Source organism: Hyperolius riggenbachi, chromosome 2 (genome assembly GCF_040937935.1).
Source record: "Hyperolius riggenbachi isolate aHypRig1 chromosome 2, aHypRig1.pri, whole genome shotgun sequence".
NCBI classification, from domain to species: Eukaryota; Metazoa; Chordata; class Amphibia; order Anura; family Hyperoliidae; genus Hyperolius; species Hyperolius riggenbachi.
In genome coordinates, this window is record NC_090647.1 from 160,349,550 (window position 1) to 160,365,831 (window position 16,282).

The 16,282-nt window shown below is 44.1% G+C and overlaps 1 protein-coding gene and 1 long non-coding RNA gene across 9 annotated transcripts in view; one reads left to right on the top strand and one right to left on the bottom strand.

Moving 5' to 3' along the window:
• SERP2 (stress associated endoplasmic reticulum protein family member 2) overlaps positions 1 to 1,005 on the bottom strand; it is a 106,110-nt gene extending 105,105 nt beyond the window's left edge. For 2 of the 4 annotated variants that reach the window (XM_068265225.1, XM_068265223.1), the window contains exon 1: positions 931 to 1,000. In XM_068265225.1, coding sequence (XP_068121326.1) covers positions 931 to 944 — 14 coding nt within the window. In that variant the 5' untranslated portion in view covers positions 945 to 1,000. Of the gene's footprint in view, positions 1 to 930 lie in introns of all 4 variants that reach the window. The other 2 variants (XM_068265226.1, XM_068265224.1) reach the window with 1 other exon arrangement.
• LOC137544147 (uncharacterized) overlaps positions 1 to 16,282 on the top strand; it is a 219,926-nt gene that overhangs the window by 70,932 nt on the left and 132,712 nt on the right. Inside the window, exon 1 of one of the 5 annotated variants that reach the window (XR_011025737.1) lies at positions 1,116 to 1,281. The exons of the other annotated variants lie outside the window; for them this stretch is intronic. This is a non-coding gene — a long non-coding RNA (uncharacterized lncRNA). Of the gene's footprint in view, positions 1 to 1,115; positions 1,282 to 16,282 lie in introns of those variants that run through there. 5 annotated transcript variants of the gene reach the window in all.

A 16,282-nucleotide genomic window follows, 5' to 3' on the forward strand; every position in this document is an offset into this window, starting at 1 on the left:
TTCCTTTGCATTTTTGCGCGTTTTTCTCGCGTTTTTTACGCGTTAAATGTCGCTTTGCGGACGTTTTTACGCTTGTTTTGACTGTACGCGTACATATGTACGCATGCGACGCGTCAACAGTCTTTATGCGGACGTTGTAGGCATGATAATGATTGGCTATAACGTACGCGTACATGCGTATTTTATTGCGTATTTACGTAGTCTTAGGCGGACGTTGTAGGCGTACTGGTGATTGGTTGAGTGTCCCACAATATGATAATTTTTTCTCCCGAGGAGCTAAAAACAGCAAATAAGACATTGGAGAGTGGTTTTAAATGTTTGAAATGTGAATTAAAGTTGGAAATTGGGTTTTTAATTGTGCCTAATGATTTGTTTGTGAAAATCTAAAGATAGTGTTTACAGCCTATGGTAGAGTTCACTCATGAATATGCAAATTGTAAGTCTTCCATCAGGTCCACTTGAGACCTATATAAGATGTGTGTGGTGTGTAATGTATTGTCAGATGCTGCAATGATTTGAGAAAGAAGTATCGAAACGCCTGTGCGTCATCATCATGCAGATTTGCTTTTAATCATGTCTTTTTATAAGAGCTATAAATAAAGAAACTTGAAACTTGAAAATTGGATGGTGCGGACCTTTGATGATTGCTGTGGATTCCCTGTGACTCCAGGGGTGGTCTCTGCACGCCAAACCCATTGGTGCAACAACGCTGGTTCTGACTGGTTCTGAAGGTGGCAGGAATGGTCATGCGACTGCACAATCACTCCTATTACCAAATTGTTTACCATTTTCCAGTAGTTTATCAGTTTACCAACCATTTTCTGACTGTAAGTATATTTATGTATTGGATTGGAAAATTCATTTGATTCCTTGTGGGTGACATTTCCATATCTTCACTGATCACCATTGGCCCATTAAGTGAAGTCATACCTTTGATTGTTCATCCATTCAGCTATATAATTTTATTCCTTCCAATCATTGTAAGCTGCCCTATGGAGACAGCTGTCAAAGTTCTTTGTAACTATGGTTACTCACAGTTGGGGTTGAACTGTTGCCTAATATGTCCAGATATGGACACACTGGGAAGCAGTCACATGCCAATGCTGCAGCCTGTGCACACTTCACGGGCTGAGAGATATTCTGGGAATATCATAAAAACATTCCTTGAATAAGAATTTAAGCAGATAACCTGAACACTCGCCCAATGCGAGCATATTAGTCAATATTGTGAATATTCTATGGATAGACTGTGTAGCAGGCAGATATAGCTGCAATCTTCAGGTAACCTCATCTGTTACTAAGCTGCTATGACATGAAAACACTACACATTATAGATGAAAAGTTGGAAGACTGTTGTATCACTTTACATGTCTTCTTGAGTATTAAGATTCTTCTCTGTTGGAGGGATGTTTTACGCTACATCAGTCCAGTGCAGGAGAAAATCAGCAGACTGAAAGTGTTATTTACTGATTAGATTATGTATTATGTTTCGGTATGTTTATTTTATTTATGTTTTTCTAGTGCAAATCTAGATGCATTAGCGGATATTTTTCTTTCAAAGAAACCTGTTTGACATGGTTGGTCCAAGGTAAATTATACGTTTTACGACAAAATAGACTTTTACTGATTAAAGAGGAATCCCAGTTAGGGTCTTTTCACACAAAAAAGGACTGAAAAATCAGCAGCGCTTAAGCGATCACAATTTTGGGGTGATTTTTTTGGCAGCGATTGCATTTGTGATTCTTGGTCCAGGAACAAGAACCGTAATATGATTGCTCCTGGAATTCTGCATGCGACCGCGACGCTACAGTGTAAAAGTTCCCATTGGTAGACACCGCACTAGTGATTTGCCGGTTGGCATGCACAATCACCATGGAATTGCCCGTGATGTGAAACAGCCCATTGACATTATTATAGACAGTATGTGGTGACTTTGAACATTCTAAAGTACCATTAGCACCATTATAGCTACCACTAGTGTGTCAAATAATTCTACCTATTGGTTTGATTCACATGCACACATAAGGACCTCTTTCAGAGGGGCAGGGAACAGGCGGTGAATTCACTGCCTGTCAGCTGCTCTCGTGCCCTGGCCAGGGACTTGCTTAGTAGTGGCACTGGATAGGTGGCCCCCCATGAAGTCACATGTGAGAGTGCGGCTGCAGCCATGCTCAGAAGCGACATGTTGCGGTCCTCTACCACTGGATAACATCACAGCGTGTCAAGCACTTCCCTCTGTGTAGGGGCGTTTCTACAGAGGTGTTCTCCATATAGATTCTAGGTTTGTCTTATTTGGAGGACATTCTGCTGCAAACATTTTTTGGGAGGGGACAAGCTTCCCAATTGTTTTTTGGAGGATATGTACAGGATGACCATATTGAGATACTTAATTCTTGCAGGCCATGCTTTACTTCAACTTGGACACAACCATTTCAACTGAGGCTACACCTTAACTATGTTAGTTGGCGCCACTCCCCGACCCCTTCCACACCCCCCCCCCTTCCCCCAAGCAGATTTCAGTGGTAGCCATAGGCGCTGTTATCCCTAGACACACCTCTGCCAGTATTTACACTCTTTACCTTGGCTACCCTTCGTTACCCTCACCGCTACGGTGGGCATCTCACAAAGGTCAGAGAAAAAGTGTGGACATCATAATCTTCACACCTATAACAGGTGTCGCCACAAAAACACTTGATCTGTAGGATGGGCCCCTTATTGGTGAAAGAGGTGGTCAGTAGTTGGGGACCCCTTACAGCTCTGGGCTTCTATGCAGTAGCAGGGACTGCTCACCTGTAGTTACATCTCTGGCAGCAGAGCTGCTAGAAATGGGCTTCATGTCCTGCAAGAGACGCTTTTATAAGGAAAAAAGCAATATGCACAGAATGCATGAATCATAATGAACAGTATAGAGCAAGATATAATAGATCAGTGCTTTACAGTATGTTGCTTTTTGTTCTGATCAGGGCCAGCCGATTGTGCAGATCTATTGTGTAGAATGTATGCTTTCTGTATTACAGAAACATGTATAATTTGTGCACGGAGTGATTTTTTTGTCTTCTTTTTAGTAGTTCTGTACATGAGGGGGCTCTTAAAGACGTGTTTCTTCCATTGTTTCCATGAAGAACGTTTAAGATTCTATTCAAGAACCAAATCAATAAACCTATAAGGCCTGACATCTGTTCTTGAATTCATCTTGGAAAATGTAATTGAATTTAGCTGAGCGCTTGTGCTGTTCAGCTCCATTCTGGCAGCTTTGATTAATTTATGTAAAGAGGTGGTTTGAAAAAACATATTCTGTACAGTGAGAAAAATGTACAATGTTGCTTTGTAAAAAAAATGTAATTACTATGGAAAACAAGTACAATTCAACTCTGCAGTCTAATTAGCAGAGAGAAATGGCATCTTATTGTTGCTGTAGGCAAAATCAGGAGCAGGTAAAAGGAAATGTGATGATATGTTTCGCTTTTTGTTTTATTAAATGTTAGCTTTTACGTCTATAGCATATAGATTGTAAGCTCCTATAAGCAGGGCCGTCTTCCCTTATTATATAGATCCCCCTTGTGCCATCAACTCAGCTCTGACCACAGGAAGTATGAACGCCACAAGACCAATGGAAGTTAAAGGGAACCTGAGACGAGAAAACGTCTCAGGTACCATACTTACCAGGGCTTCCTTACCCTCCTTAGCGGTAATCCCAAATCAGGCTCGGTACGGATATCCGCAGCTCAAAGCGGTAATCCCGTTCGAGTTGTTTGCAAGAGCTGCTGCAGATCTCTCTGTGGTAAATTTTTTTCTTGTTATTACAGTCAAAAAGCTTGTGAAAAAATTGCATGGCTTTTAGACCCTATGGGCCTGGCTAGGCAACCTCCCGTGTCGTGCTCCCATACCTGGGAACGTTCTGCGCCTACGTAGTAGTACTGCAGATTCCTGTAAGCCACAGGAGCGCGACGGAGGAGCACGGCAAGCCACGCATGCACAACAAAGCGCAACTCGTCCAGGCTTTCAGGCAGTATTGCGGGTGACAGAAGTCACCTGGGAAGATGGGTGGGGACGAGCGGCCTTAAGGGGGCCTAAAGAAGTCCCAGTACTGTATGGTACCTGAGATGCTTCTCATCTCAGGTACATCAAGATTCAGAGCTTTCTGATTATATCCATAATCAAGGTTTTTTCCAGATATGTTAAACCTTGCTGCCATTTATATGACCTGCAAGTCCCAGTATACGTCATTGTTATTTGTTTTGCGGTTATTGTAGGGACACACTGTTAAAGGACACCTTATTTATTTATTTCCTTATAAATCATTCCATTTTACCCAGCAGTCCTGCTGATCTCATACATTTTTTATTGGCTAATGGTTGGCCAATTTACCACCTAAATGTAGTATGACGGCCAACAGATTTTGAGAACTGTGAACAGATTGTGTAGCTAAGCTCTCATACTTACATTACTTACACAAACTGCTCATACTGTAGTATTTAATATCTTATGACTTGGCAGGACTCCTTTAGCGATGGGAGCGAGGAGTCAAGGACACGTGCGGCCAGGGTCACGCAGGCGCAGTGGCTTGCAACATTAAAGTCACAAAAAACGTAACTGAGCCATGGTAAGGGATCGGAGGATCGTTTTGTCCCGGTGCAGGCACATGACATCTGGGGGTGACCGGTAGAAGCATCAGGTAATTTATTTTCTTTTGGGGGGGCTTATAGTATTCCTTTAAGGAAGACAACTGAACCCCTTTCTTTCATATCTCCAATGTTATGACAGGGGCAAAGCAATAGCTATAGCAGCCATAGCAACTACTATGAGGCCCTGGAGAAGAGGGCGCCCAGCTGGTATTTGATGTGTTCACTTTGTTTCTCCACCATCTGACTTTGTCTCAGTGCCCACGGACTATATACAGTGTAAATTGCATGGAATGTAAATTGCCCACTCAACTCATATCCATAGTGTAGGGTCAGGTGGCATTTCTCAAGAGTGTCTAGATCTGATGGTCCCATTACAGTGGTGCTCAGCAAGATTTCGGATATCCGAACTACCCAGATAATCCGAACTTTTTCCACTATCCGAACTTTGAATAGCAATTCGGATATTTTTTAAAATCCAAATAGCACTATCCGACAAACTCGGATTTCCCATTTGAAATCCGGGCGGATAGTTAGTTCCGATATCCGAGCAGAAGCCAAAATCGCCTTCAATGGCAAAAATCCCTTTTGAAGGCAGTCAGAGAGAGAGAGAGAGAGAGAGAGAGAGGCCTCCGAAAGGGTTTTTTGCCATTTGAAGAGACTTTTGGAAGCATTTTAAACCATTTTCAGGTCACTTCCGGTTTTCTATCCGGATATCCAAATCCGGCCGGATATTGGGTTCTGATATCCGAGTTTACTCAGATACCAAAAAGTTCGGATTCGGATTTCCGAGCCGGATCCGGATATCTGGGTATCCGGATCCGAATCAATTCGGATTTTAAAAAGGGGTATCCGAGCACCCCATAAAAATTTTGCTATGGGGCCCCATAGTCTCTAGTTACACTACTGTATATTGTAGATTCTCATAGTCAGAGCCTTCTTTGTCTTCCGCCTGTGAGTTCTGGTAAGTGTAGTTTGCAGCCATGCAGTGCGTAGGAGTGAAATCCCAAGGCATGGCGTCTCAGGGAACTGATTTAGGCCATCACTTTCTAGTGGTAAAGCTCTGGGAATTGAACTTGAAATTAAAATACGGAGCTAATTAATACCACAAGCAGCTCGAAAGCTTAAAAGAAAATCTGACATCATGAAAGAAATAATTCCTATAAGGATAAATCCTTGAATGCTTAATTTGGCCCCAATCCCTGAATTTTTTCTCTCTTGAACATTTCCATAGAAAATGAGCCTTTACAGTTATTGAAATTGTGTCTTTGAAAAGTTTCCCTATGAATGGATTTGCACGCTGTGATTCATGGGATATCTGCAGGCATTTTCATTCCTTTCTGCTGATTTATAGCTGAAATTTCAAAAAATAAATAACATTTAAAGATGTTTTTACTATAAATGTCTCAATCTTTAAATCGCTTTTCAGTTACACTGAATGGTTTATCCCTCACTGATGCTATTATTGATCTAAGCTGTAAAAGTTCAATCTCTAGTGTGCTCGGTTTTTATTGCTGTATTTTAAAGAAATGCAAAAAAAAAATGTACACTCAAAAGAAAAAAGTTAAAACACACCTTTTGCTGTTAATAAGGATCCATGGACTTATAATCAGCCTGGAGTAAAACAGTAGCCTAACCTTCAGTTTCCTTCTATGCCAACATCCATCATAGGAGGGTGAGACCTTCCAAAAACTTCACTGATCAGTCCCAACTGCAGGTGCAGATCTGAAATCCATCAACACCGCGATCCAAAAAATGTAATAAATTACAATGGACCGTCGAATAACTGGTCACTACTGTAATTAGGCAGATTTACCCTTTTATAAATGTGGTTGTCATACTGTAACAGTCAGCTGGCAAGTTAAGATGTAAATAACCAGGCCCTATTATCTAACATCCCTACCACAGTCGCAAACCAATTAACCAACAAGTTTGTCTTTAGGATGTGGGAATATCCGTAGGAATCCCATAAAAATGGAGAGAATGAACAGTCACCATCATTGGTGTAGCTAGAGACTGTGGGGCCCCATAGCAATTTTTTTATGGAGCCATCAGTTCTAGTCGCAATGCCAACGGCCCCTATGGATATGTTGGCTGAGCGATTTCCATTTCAGTATAATGTACTGGGCACTGAGACAAAGTCAGAGGGTGAAGAAACAAAGTGAACACATCAATTACCAGCTGGGCCCCCTCCTCTCCAGGGCCCCATAGCAGTTGCTACGGCTGCTATGGCTATTGCTACACCCTTGGTCACCATTCAGTTGTGGTTGAGATCCGGACCTGGAACTCTAGCACTAGCACTGCAAGGTGAGTATGCTCTGCAGTTATAGATTCAGCCATTGCTGAAGTCATACTGACAAATGTTATTGACCTGGCCGCAATGATGGTTTTTAGGACTTAGTAGTTTCTGCGTGAGCAATCTGTCAGAACGATTCTGCTTTCATTGATATCTGCCTTACAAAGCCTATGTGAATGATAAGGACACTAGAATGAGTTATTTTGCATACAGGTGCTGATGTGAATGGTTCTATATGCTCTGCAAAGTACACAAATGAGTCTAAAGTTGTGCAAACATGTCTTGCAACCATAATGTTAATTGTATTGTTAACTGTAAATTACACAATACATTCAAATATTTGTTTGGCTGCTATTGGTTACTAACTTAACGACTAATTTTAAATTACTGATCTGAAAGATCATAATTATAGTTATTCTTTTGGTCTGATTGCAAAACAAAGAAATCATTTACCTATGATGAGCTATAAGAGAAGCAGGTGTCTGAATGAGTTAGCGGTTGGCTTTATATATCAAACTATTCGCTTTATTCAGATTCAGATTTTCATTGAAAGAGACAAGCTCAGAAGCCTGGCATTGTAGGCCCCTTTCACACAGGCAACTGACAGGCAGTGAATTTGACAGTAAAGGCAGTAAAGGTCACACAGTGGGGTTCGGGGATGGGGTAAGGTAGTACAGGTAGTATGGGGGAAAGCAGAGTACACATGGGAGTGTATAACACAGATGAGGGTGAGAAACACTTGGGAGGTTGTCAAAAGGGAATTTAGGATTCCTTTAAACTGTTTTTATACTTGTGCGGAGGGTTGAACTCACAGCAGGGGAGCCTATCACAGGATCCTTACACCGCACTAAATCATACTTCATATGACCCTGCTCAGAAAGATCAAAGGGTAAAAGGAGGAGGGGACAGCAGAGAATGAGATGGCTATATAGCATCATGGAAGCAACAAACATGAGCTTGGACAAGTCTGAGAGGCAGTTGAGGATAGAAGGGCTTGGCGTGCTGGGGTCCCTGGGGTCGCAAAGAGTCGGACACGACTGAATAGCAACTGAACAACAAGCGCAGCAGTTCGGTCTATTTTTAATAAATTCCCTGCTGGAATCTCCTGAAAATCAACGTACAATGTGTGGTCAGAATTGACTCCTTTCTGAATCGATTCCATTCAGAGAAGAAATGATTGTTTTGGAGCATTGGGTGGAAATCTATATGTGTATACAGCTTAATATGTAAGAATAAAGTTCAGTCCGGCACCATCCAATATAATGCTCTTATATTTTATTTGAAGATAACTGACATAATACAACGTTTCGGAGGACTAGCCTCCTTTGTCTGGTTTAGTCAGTATCTAAATGTACATAAAACACATTGCTTCTTATATAGGACTCTCATCAAACATTGACCAATCAGCTCTGCTAAGTCGCATTATAGCGACCAATCCCCTTCCGTCCAATTTTACTTACAGCTTCGGGGTACAGCGATGGGCTCGAATGTGGCCCCCTCCTATGCAAACATCTTCATGATTACATACGAGGAGACGTTTGTCTATACCAGTGAAACATTTACTAGCAATGCCCTTTGTTGGCTTTGTTTCATTGATGATGTCTTTTGCGTATGTAGGGGGTCACATTGGAGTCTACAACAATTTGTGGATGCTTTACATGTACAATGTCCTGCTATACGTCTTACGATACATAGTGACTGCCGGGTACATCATAGATCCATTAACCACAGAAGGATACCTTTTGTTAGCCAGTTTAATGTTTATAGTGACGTCATTGCAGGCATCATAGGCAGCAATTGGAACATTTTAAAAACAGCTTTTCTTCATATTGAGGAATTTCAAAATTCCCCACGTATGTCTTATAAACGCATCCCAACACTATGGGACAAATTGGTGCAGGCTGACATGGGCACCCAAAGGGAAAGGGGTGGCCAGTCAGTCTGTCCCAATGGCACTTATCCATGCTTAAATTGTGTGCATTGCCATAGTGTCATTAAGGGAGATAGTGTCTATCATTCACATTTGGGCACAAGATTTAAGATCAAGGGGCAATTTGATTGTAACTCACGATATGTAATATATGCACTCAAGTGTCCATGTGGTTTACTGTACATAGGACAAACCACACAACCCATGAAAGTTAGATTGTCATTGCATAAGAGCACAATCAGAAATAATACTACTGAGTTGGCAGTCCCTAGTCATTTCTCAAAGGCAAACCATACAGTGAGCCAATTACGTTTCCAAATTCTAGAACAAGTACCACCGCTCAGACATGGCGGGGATAGGGCTAAGAGATTGCTATGCAGAGAGACAGTATGGATACATAGACTTGATACATTAGAGCCAATGGGAATGAACATGTTACCGTTTTATTTAATCATATAGTTAGCTAGGTATATATTAGTTTCTATTGCTGCGAATGATGCCCTTCATGAATGGTTGTCACTAATTTTCCTATTTTTTGTTTCAGATTTCCTGTGTTTGTAACGAAAGTGCTATGCGCACTGGATGCAGGCGTCCAGCTCGTTATCTAGCGCCGGTGGGAGGGGCGTGCCATGACGTGGTTTGCCCTTCCCAGTCCGTCATATGACGCTACCTAAAGGTGGATCTTTTTCCGCCTTACGGGACACAGTCTCCCATCAGGTCTGGTCCACAAAGGGGCGTGTCCTGACGTTTGGACAGCAGTAGGCTGTCTCCCTATTGGTCGGAGTTCATGAAGGTGACTGAGCGGGTCTGCCCCTTCCAGTACGTAGTTAGCCGCTTCTACTGCTTGCCGATTGGAGCGTCAGCTCTATGCATACTAATGAGCAGTTCCCCACTAGGTCCGCGCGGCGGACGGAAGGGGATTGGTCGCTTTACTTTATTCTTGCAAGATTGGGACTGCTGGCTGTCAGTTTCCGGGATCCAGGCACATCCTGACGTTACATCTGCTGGGAGTGCGACCTATATCCACTTTTATCATTATTATTATTTTATTTATATCGCGCCAGCATCTTCCGTAGCGCTGTACATAATACAAACAAATAATGGGGAACAAATATACATAAGAAATACAAGACACTGTACAGTCATGACATTGAATAGAATAAATATACAGTAGATCAAAATTAGAAAAGGAAGAAAAAAGCTTACAGAGGCCTCACCAATCCATACAAAAAATGCAAAGCTTTATTTGGAAACCAACAACCACAGCATCCCAAAATCTAAAAACAATTACTTAAAAAATTGGAGTCCCCGGAGTTCCCCACATCACCCTCACATACACGAATCCATTCACACAGACCTAACAGTGCTTATTGATTTTCCGCTGCAGCGTATAGGCTAGCTTAATAGACTGAATGCCAGTGGATCTGCTGAGCTATCTATGTGTATATATATATATATATATATATATATATATATATATATATACTAGGAAGTCCTGTATACTCCAGGCGGGTTACAGTTCAAACAGCAAATTCGAGTGCACTCAAAAGAAGAGGAGAAAAAAAGAGAAGGGCCCATATCAAAACCAATTAGTCCCATAAGATACACTTCTCACATTGGCACGCTGATCCAGCACATCGCCTTTTCACAGAAAATGACTTGCACTTCCAGGCATCAGTTTCATAATCAGTTCAAAGCAGGTTGGCTTAATAGCCACAATGCCAATTGATAAGGAAGCAGTTCATATATTATTATAAAAGCTCAGTCATGGAGCCTTAGCCACAGAGCACTTAAACAGAAGGCAGATGCCAGGCTTAACTTACGTCGTCCCCCACACTCCGCAGTCCGCGCATCTCCGGCAGGTTTTTCCACCTTTCTTTTTTGAGCTTCCGCTGCAGCGGTTTGTCAGGGCAGCACACGTGGTCCTGGCTGAAGATGCGCACGATCAACCCGCTCACAGCCTCGCGTAGTAACGGGGATCCAGCGCGCAGAATGCTTGGAGTGGTGGAAGAGATCAATCAACGGGGACTCCTCCCACTTACATGTTTCGCCCAATGGGCTTCCTCAGAGTGACGTCAGGGGGGGGGGGGGTGGCTGAGTGCCTCCCATGATCTTTTATATACAGTCCAGCATCATGTGACATGACCTGAGCGGCCATCTTTGTTACTGGATCCACACTTGGGTTTTCCCCACTTTTTAGAGTTGCATTGATATTTCCATAGCATGGATTGAATGTAAGCATGTAGAGGATTGCACAAATTAAAACCTCGATAAACGCAGGTCCGCACTGGGCATCTGATAGGAGTATAACATATAGCAGAAGGTATGTAACTATCACTAGCCTTCACACACACTTGCCTGCCACTCTAAACCACATATAGATGCATCATTGCTCACAATTGCCTCCAGAGGTCATAGTGTGCAATGCTTTCCTCTTTTTACCATGCACCATCTCAAACATGCTTGTCCTAAAGTGGGACTCCAACATAAATCACACATTTAGTCTAAATATACAGAGAAGTCAATTTCTGAATTCAAACCTGATGGTGTTAGTGTACCTAATCTGTATATCCACATTGTTTCTACTCTACAGAGTTCTCTCTCAATATTAACTTTTCTAGCTCCTTTTTTCATGGAGAACAGAACTTTGACCAGACTACCCCTGAAGCTGCCCCCATGTTTTTCACGGTAGTGTTGTCTCAGAGGGCCCTTGCAATTTTCATTTTCATTACCCACATTTGAGATGTGCTCCAGGATCCGCGTTTTAAAGGCCCGAGTGGTCATACCAATATAGTGTAGACCACAGGGGCAGGTAACCATGTATACTACCCCTGTGGTCTCACAATTCATAAATGCTCTAATGTTATATTCTCATGTTTTGTGTCCCAAAACGTTTTTGTCTTGTGCACAAATGGACAGACTTTACATTTGCCGCAGCGATACATGCCTTTTGGGGGTGGGACCGCTGAAAGCCAGTTCTTTCTCCCCTCCTCTGCCCCTCTACTGCGGAATTCTGAGCATACCAAATGATCCCTCAGATTTCTTGCTCTCCTTGCTGTTATAGCAGGGGTCGGGCCCACAATCTCCGCAATATCAGGTGATGCCAAGAGGATGGGCCAGAGCCCCGACACACAGCTCCTCAGACCATCCCAGTGGGAACCATACTGCGTCACTATTCCCTCTCTTCTGACATCATCCGATCCATCTCTCACAGAACACAGACAAACACAGAACATTTATATCGCGCTTTTCTCCTGGTGGACTCAAAGCGCCAGAGCTGCAGCCACAAGGACGCGCTCTATAGGCAGTAGCAGTGTTAGGGAGTCTTGCCCAAGGTCTCCTACTGAATAGGTGCTGGTTTACTGAACAGGCAGAGCTGAGATTCGAACCCAGGTCTCCAGTGTCAGAGGCAGAGCCCTTAACCATTACACTATCCAGCCACTCTCTCCCAGACTCACCAAGGAGTGTGTTTCGGTCTCGACTTCTTGCCCTCTGTAAGCATTTCCTAAGGGTCCTATGGGAGTAACCACGTTCCCTTAGGTGGTCATATAGTTCCCGAGACTCTCGCCTGAAGTCCTCTTCATCGGTACAGTTCCTCCTTAAACGGAGAAACTGACCATATGGAATGTTCCTCACCAGGTGACCGGGATGATGGCTGAGGGCATGGAGGATGGTGTTTCCTGCTGTGGGTTTCCTATACGTTGTGCTCACCAAACGATCCCCCCTGACTGCAATTTTCAGGTCCAGGAAGGGTATTGGTCGCTATACTTTATTCTTGCAAGATTGGGACTGCTGGCTGTCAGTTTCCGGGATCCAGGCACATCCTGACGTTACATCTGCTGGGAGTGCGACCTATATCCACTTTTATTATTATTATTTTATTTATATAGCGCCAGCATCTCCCGTAGCGCTGTACATAATACAAACAAATAATAGGGAACAAATATACATAAGAAATACAAGACACTGTACAGTCATGACATTGAATAGAATAAATATAGATACATACATAGTTGATATGTAGTTGGTACATGTACATATGTTAAAATAACAGCAGTATGAGAAACACTAGGAGGAGGTCCCTGCCCTTGCGGGCTTACAATCTAGAGGGTAGTGGGGAGGAAACACAAGGATTAGTGGGTGAGCCAGTGTGCCTTCAGTGCTGCCTATAGCAAATTATAGGCTTGTCTAAACAGGTGTGTTTTCAGAGTACGTTTGAAGGTTTCCAGACTCGTGGCATGACGAACCGGCTGAGGGAGGGAGTTCCAAAGGAGAGGGACAGCCCGTGAGAAGTCTTGGATGCGAGAGTGAGAGGAGGTGTCTAGGCTGGAGGACAAAAGGGTCTCCTGTGAGGAACGGAGGGTCCGGGCGGGGAGGTATCTAGAGATTAAAGAGGAAATGTATGGAGGCGATAGCTTGTGTAGAGCTTTGTATGCAAGTGTGAGAAATTTAAACTGGATCCTTTGGGCAACTGGTAGCCAATGGAGGGATTGGCAGAGAGGGGCTGCCTCAGAGGATCTAGAAGAGAGGTGGCCGCAGAGTTTAGTAGGGATTGGAGAGGTGCCAGTCTGCTTTTTGGTAGACCACAGAGTAGGGTGTTGCAGTAGTCAAGACGGGAGATGATTAGGGCATGCACAAGCATTTTAGTTGCTTCTTGTGAAAGGAAGGGACGGATTCTGGAAATGTTTTTGAGATGGAAGTAGCAGGAGGTAGTTAAAGTGTTAATATGTGGTTTAAAGGAGAGCTCAGAGTCCAGAGTTACCCCTAGGCAACGAGCTTTGGGGGTTGACGCTATTGGGGTGTTATCTACATTGATTGTGACAATGGAAGGTGGAACAGAGAGCGAAGGTGGAAATATCACAATCTCCGTTTTGCTCATATTGAGTTTAAGGAAGCGGCATGACATAAATGTAGATACAGCGGATAGACATTCGGGGATTTTTGATAGTAGTGTGGAGAGGTCTGGGGCAGAACAATAAATTTGGGTGTCATCAGCATAGAGGTGATATTGAAACCCAAAAGAGCTTATTATCTGTCCCAGGCCATGGGTGCAAATGGAAAAGAGGAGGTGTCCAAGGACTGACCCTTGTGGTACTCCCACAGACAGTGGGCGTGGAGAGGAGTTGGTATTGGCATAGGAGACCATGAAAGAACGTCCAGACAGGTAAGAGTTGAGCCAGGAGTGTGCTAGGCCCTTGATTCCCAGTGTTGAGAGGGTCTGGAGAAGTAGGGTATGATCAACAGTGTCGAAGGCAGAGGACAGATCTAGGAGTATTAGTACCGAAAATCTGCCTTTGGCTTTAGCAGCTAGGAGGTCATTGGCAACCTTAGTGAGAACGGTTTCCGTAGAGTGTTGAGGGCGGAAGCCAGACTGGAAGGGGTCCAACAGGGAATTAGCAGAGAGAAAGTTAGACAACTCTGAGTAAATGTGGCATTCCAGAAGTTTGGAGGCAAAGGGAAGGAGAGAGACTGGGCGGTAATTAGAAAGGGCAGTAGAGTCTAAAGAGGGTTTTTTGATTAGTGGTGTTATGATAGCTTGTTTAAATGAAGAAGGAAAAATGCCAGTAGAGATGGAAAGGTTAAACAGTGTTGTTAAAGCAGGAATGAGGGGGGAGGAGAGCTGGGGGATAAGATGAGAGGGAATAGGATCTGAGGCGCATGTAGTAAGATTAGCTTTAGAGATTAGTGAAGAAAGACGCTGTTCAGTTAAGGCTGAGAAGATTGTTAGCGGGGAGGAGGTTTGAGTGGGTGAGTGGTTATGTGGAGAGGGATAATTGATAGTAGGGGAGCTGCCGGGCAGAGAGGAAAAAGGAAGAGGTGATTGGACCGGTGAAGAGGGTTGCTTTTGAAAGCTGTTCTGTAGTGTTTCAATTTTGCTCACAAAATATGCTGCAAAGTCTTCTGCAGACAAGCTTGTGGTTGTAGGGGGAGGCGGGGGGTGGAGAAGAGAGCTGAAGGTGTTGAAAAGTTGTTTAGTGTTATGGGATTGTGAAGAAATGAGTGTAGAGAAGTATGACTGCTTTGCAAGTGAGAGAGCGTCCCTGAGCTGCAGCAGCGTGTTTTTATAGTGGGCGAAGTCATCTGCACTGCAGCTTTTCCTCCACTGCCGTTCTGCTGCCCTGGACTGTCTTTTCAGTTGTTTGATGGGTTCAGTCAGCCAGGGCTGTCTGTTGATGCAGCGGGGGCGGAAGTTGTGGTGGAGTACAGCTTAACCACCCTGGCGTTCTATTGAGATCGCCAGGGCGGCTGCAGGAGGGTTTTTTTTAAATTAAAAAAAAACTATTTCATGCAGCCAACTGAAAGTTGGCTGCATGAAAGCCCACTAGAGGGCGCTCCTGGAGCATAGTTCCGATCGCCTCCGGCGATCAGAATTAACAAGGAAGGCTGCAATGAGCAGCCTTCCTTGTTTGGCTTTCCTCGTCGCCATGGCGACGAGCGGAGTGACGTCATGGACATCAGCCGACGTCCTGACGTCAGCCGCCTCCGATCCAACTATTTGTTCCGGCTGCGCAGGGCTCGGGCGGCTGGGGGGACCCTCTTTCGCCGCTACTCGCGGCGGATCGCCGCAAAGCGGCGGCGATCGGGCAGCACACTCGGCTGGCAAAGTGCCGGCTGCGTGTGCTGCTTTTTATTTGATTCAAATCGGCCCAGCAGGGCCTGAGCGGCACCCTCTGGCGGTATTGGACGAGCTGAGCTTGTCCATACCGCTAAGGTATTAATATGTTTAAGATGTGCCATTATTTGCCCTTTAAGGGACCAAGAGTTGTAGATAAAAATGAGATTGGTACTTACCTGGGGCTTCCTCCAGCCCACCGTAGGCCGCGAGGCCCCCAGCTTCCTCCTTGCTCCTCTCCTGGTCCCGCCTGCGACTTCATTACCAGCGACACCTGAGCCGAATGTCGGCCCAACACTTGCTGAATGGTGACGCTCCGTGTCATCATGCCGGCCGGCTTAACAGTCCTGTGCATGCGCTAACTCATAGTTAGAAAACTGTGTATGCACAGGACTGTCACGCCGGCCACCGTGATGACACGTAGCAGCCAGCGTGATGACACGGAGCATCACCGTTCAGGAAGTTTTGGGCTGACACTCGGCCCGGGTGTTGCTCGTAATTAAGTCACAGACGGGACCGGGAAAGGAGCCAGAAGGATGCCAGGGCCTACGGTGGGCTGAAGGAAGCCCCATGTAAGTACCGATTTCATTTTTATTTACTGTTCGGGGTCCCTTTAAAAAGGGGGCAGATGGAAGGAAGGCAAAGGATACATAGAGATTTAAGATTATTTCCCAATCCAGATAAAAATGTCAGGGTTGCACAACTATTAACTAATATCTGTAGATGCATACATGTAATTAAGGTGGCACTTTTACTCTTCTTGTTGAAAAATGATCATTCCCCAGTTTACCTGACTCTTATTTGGTACACACATTATTTGG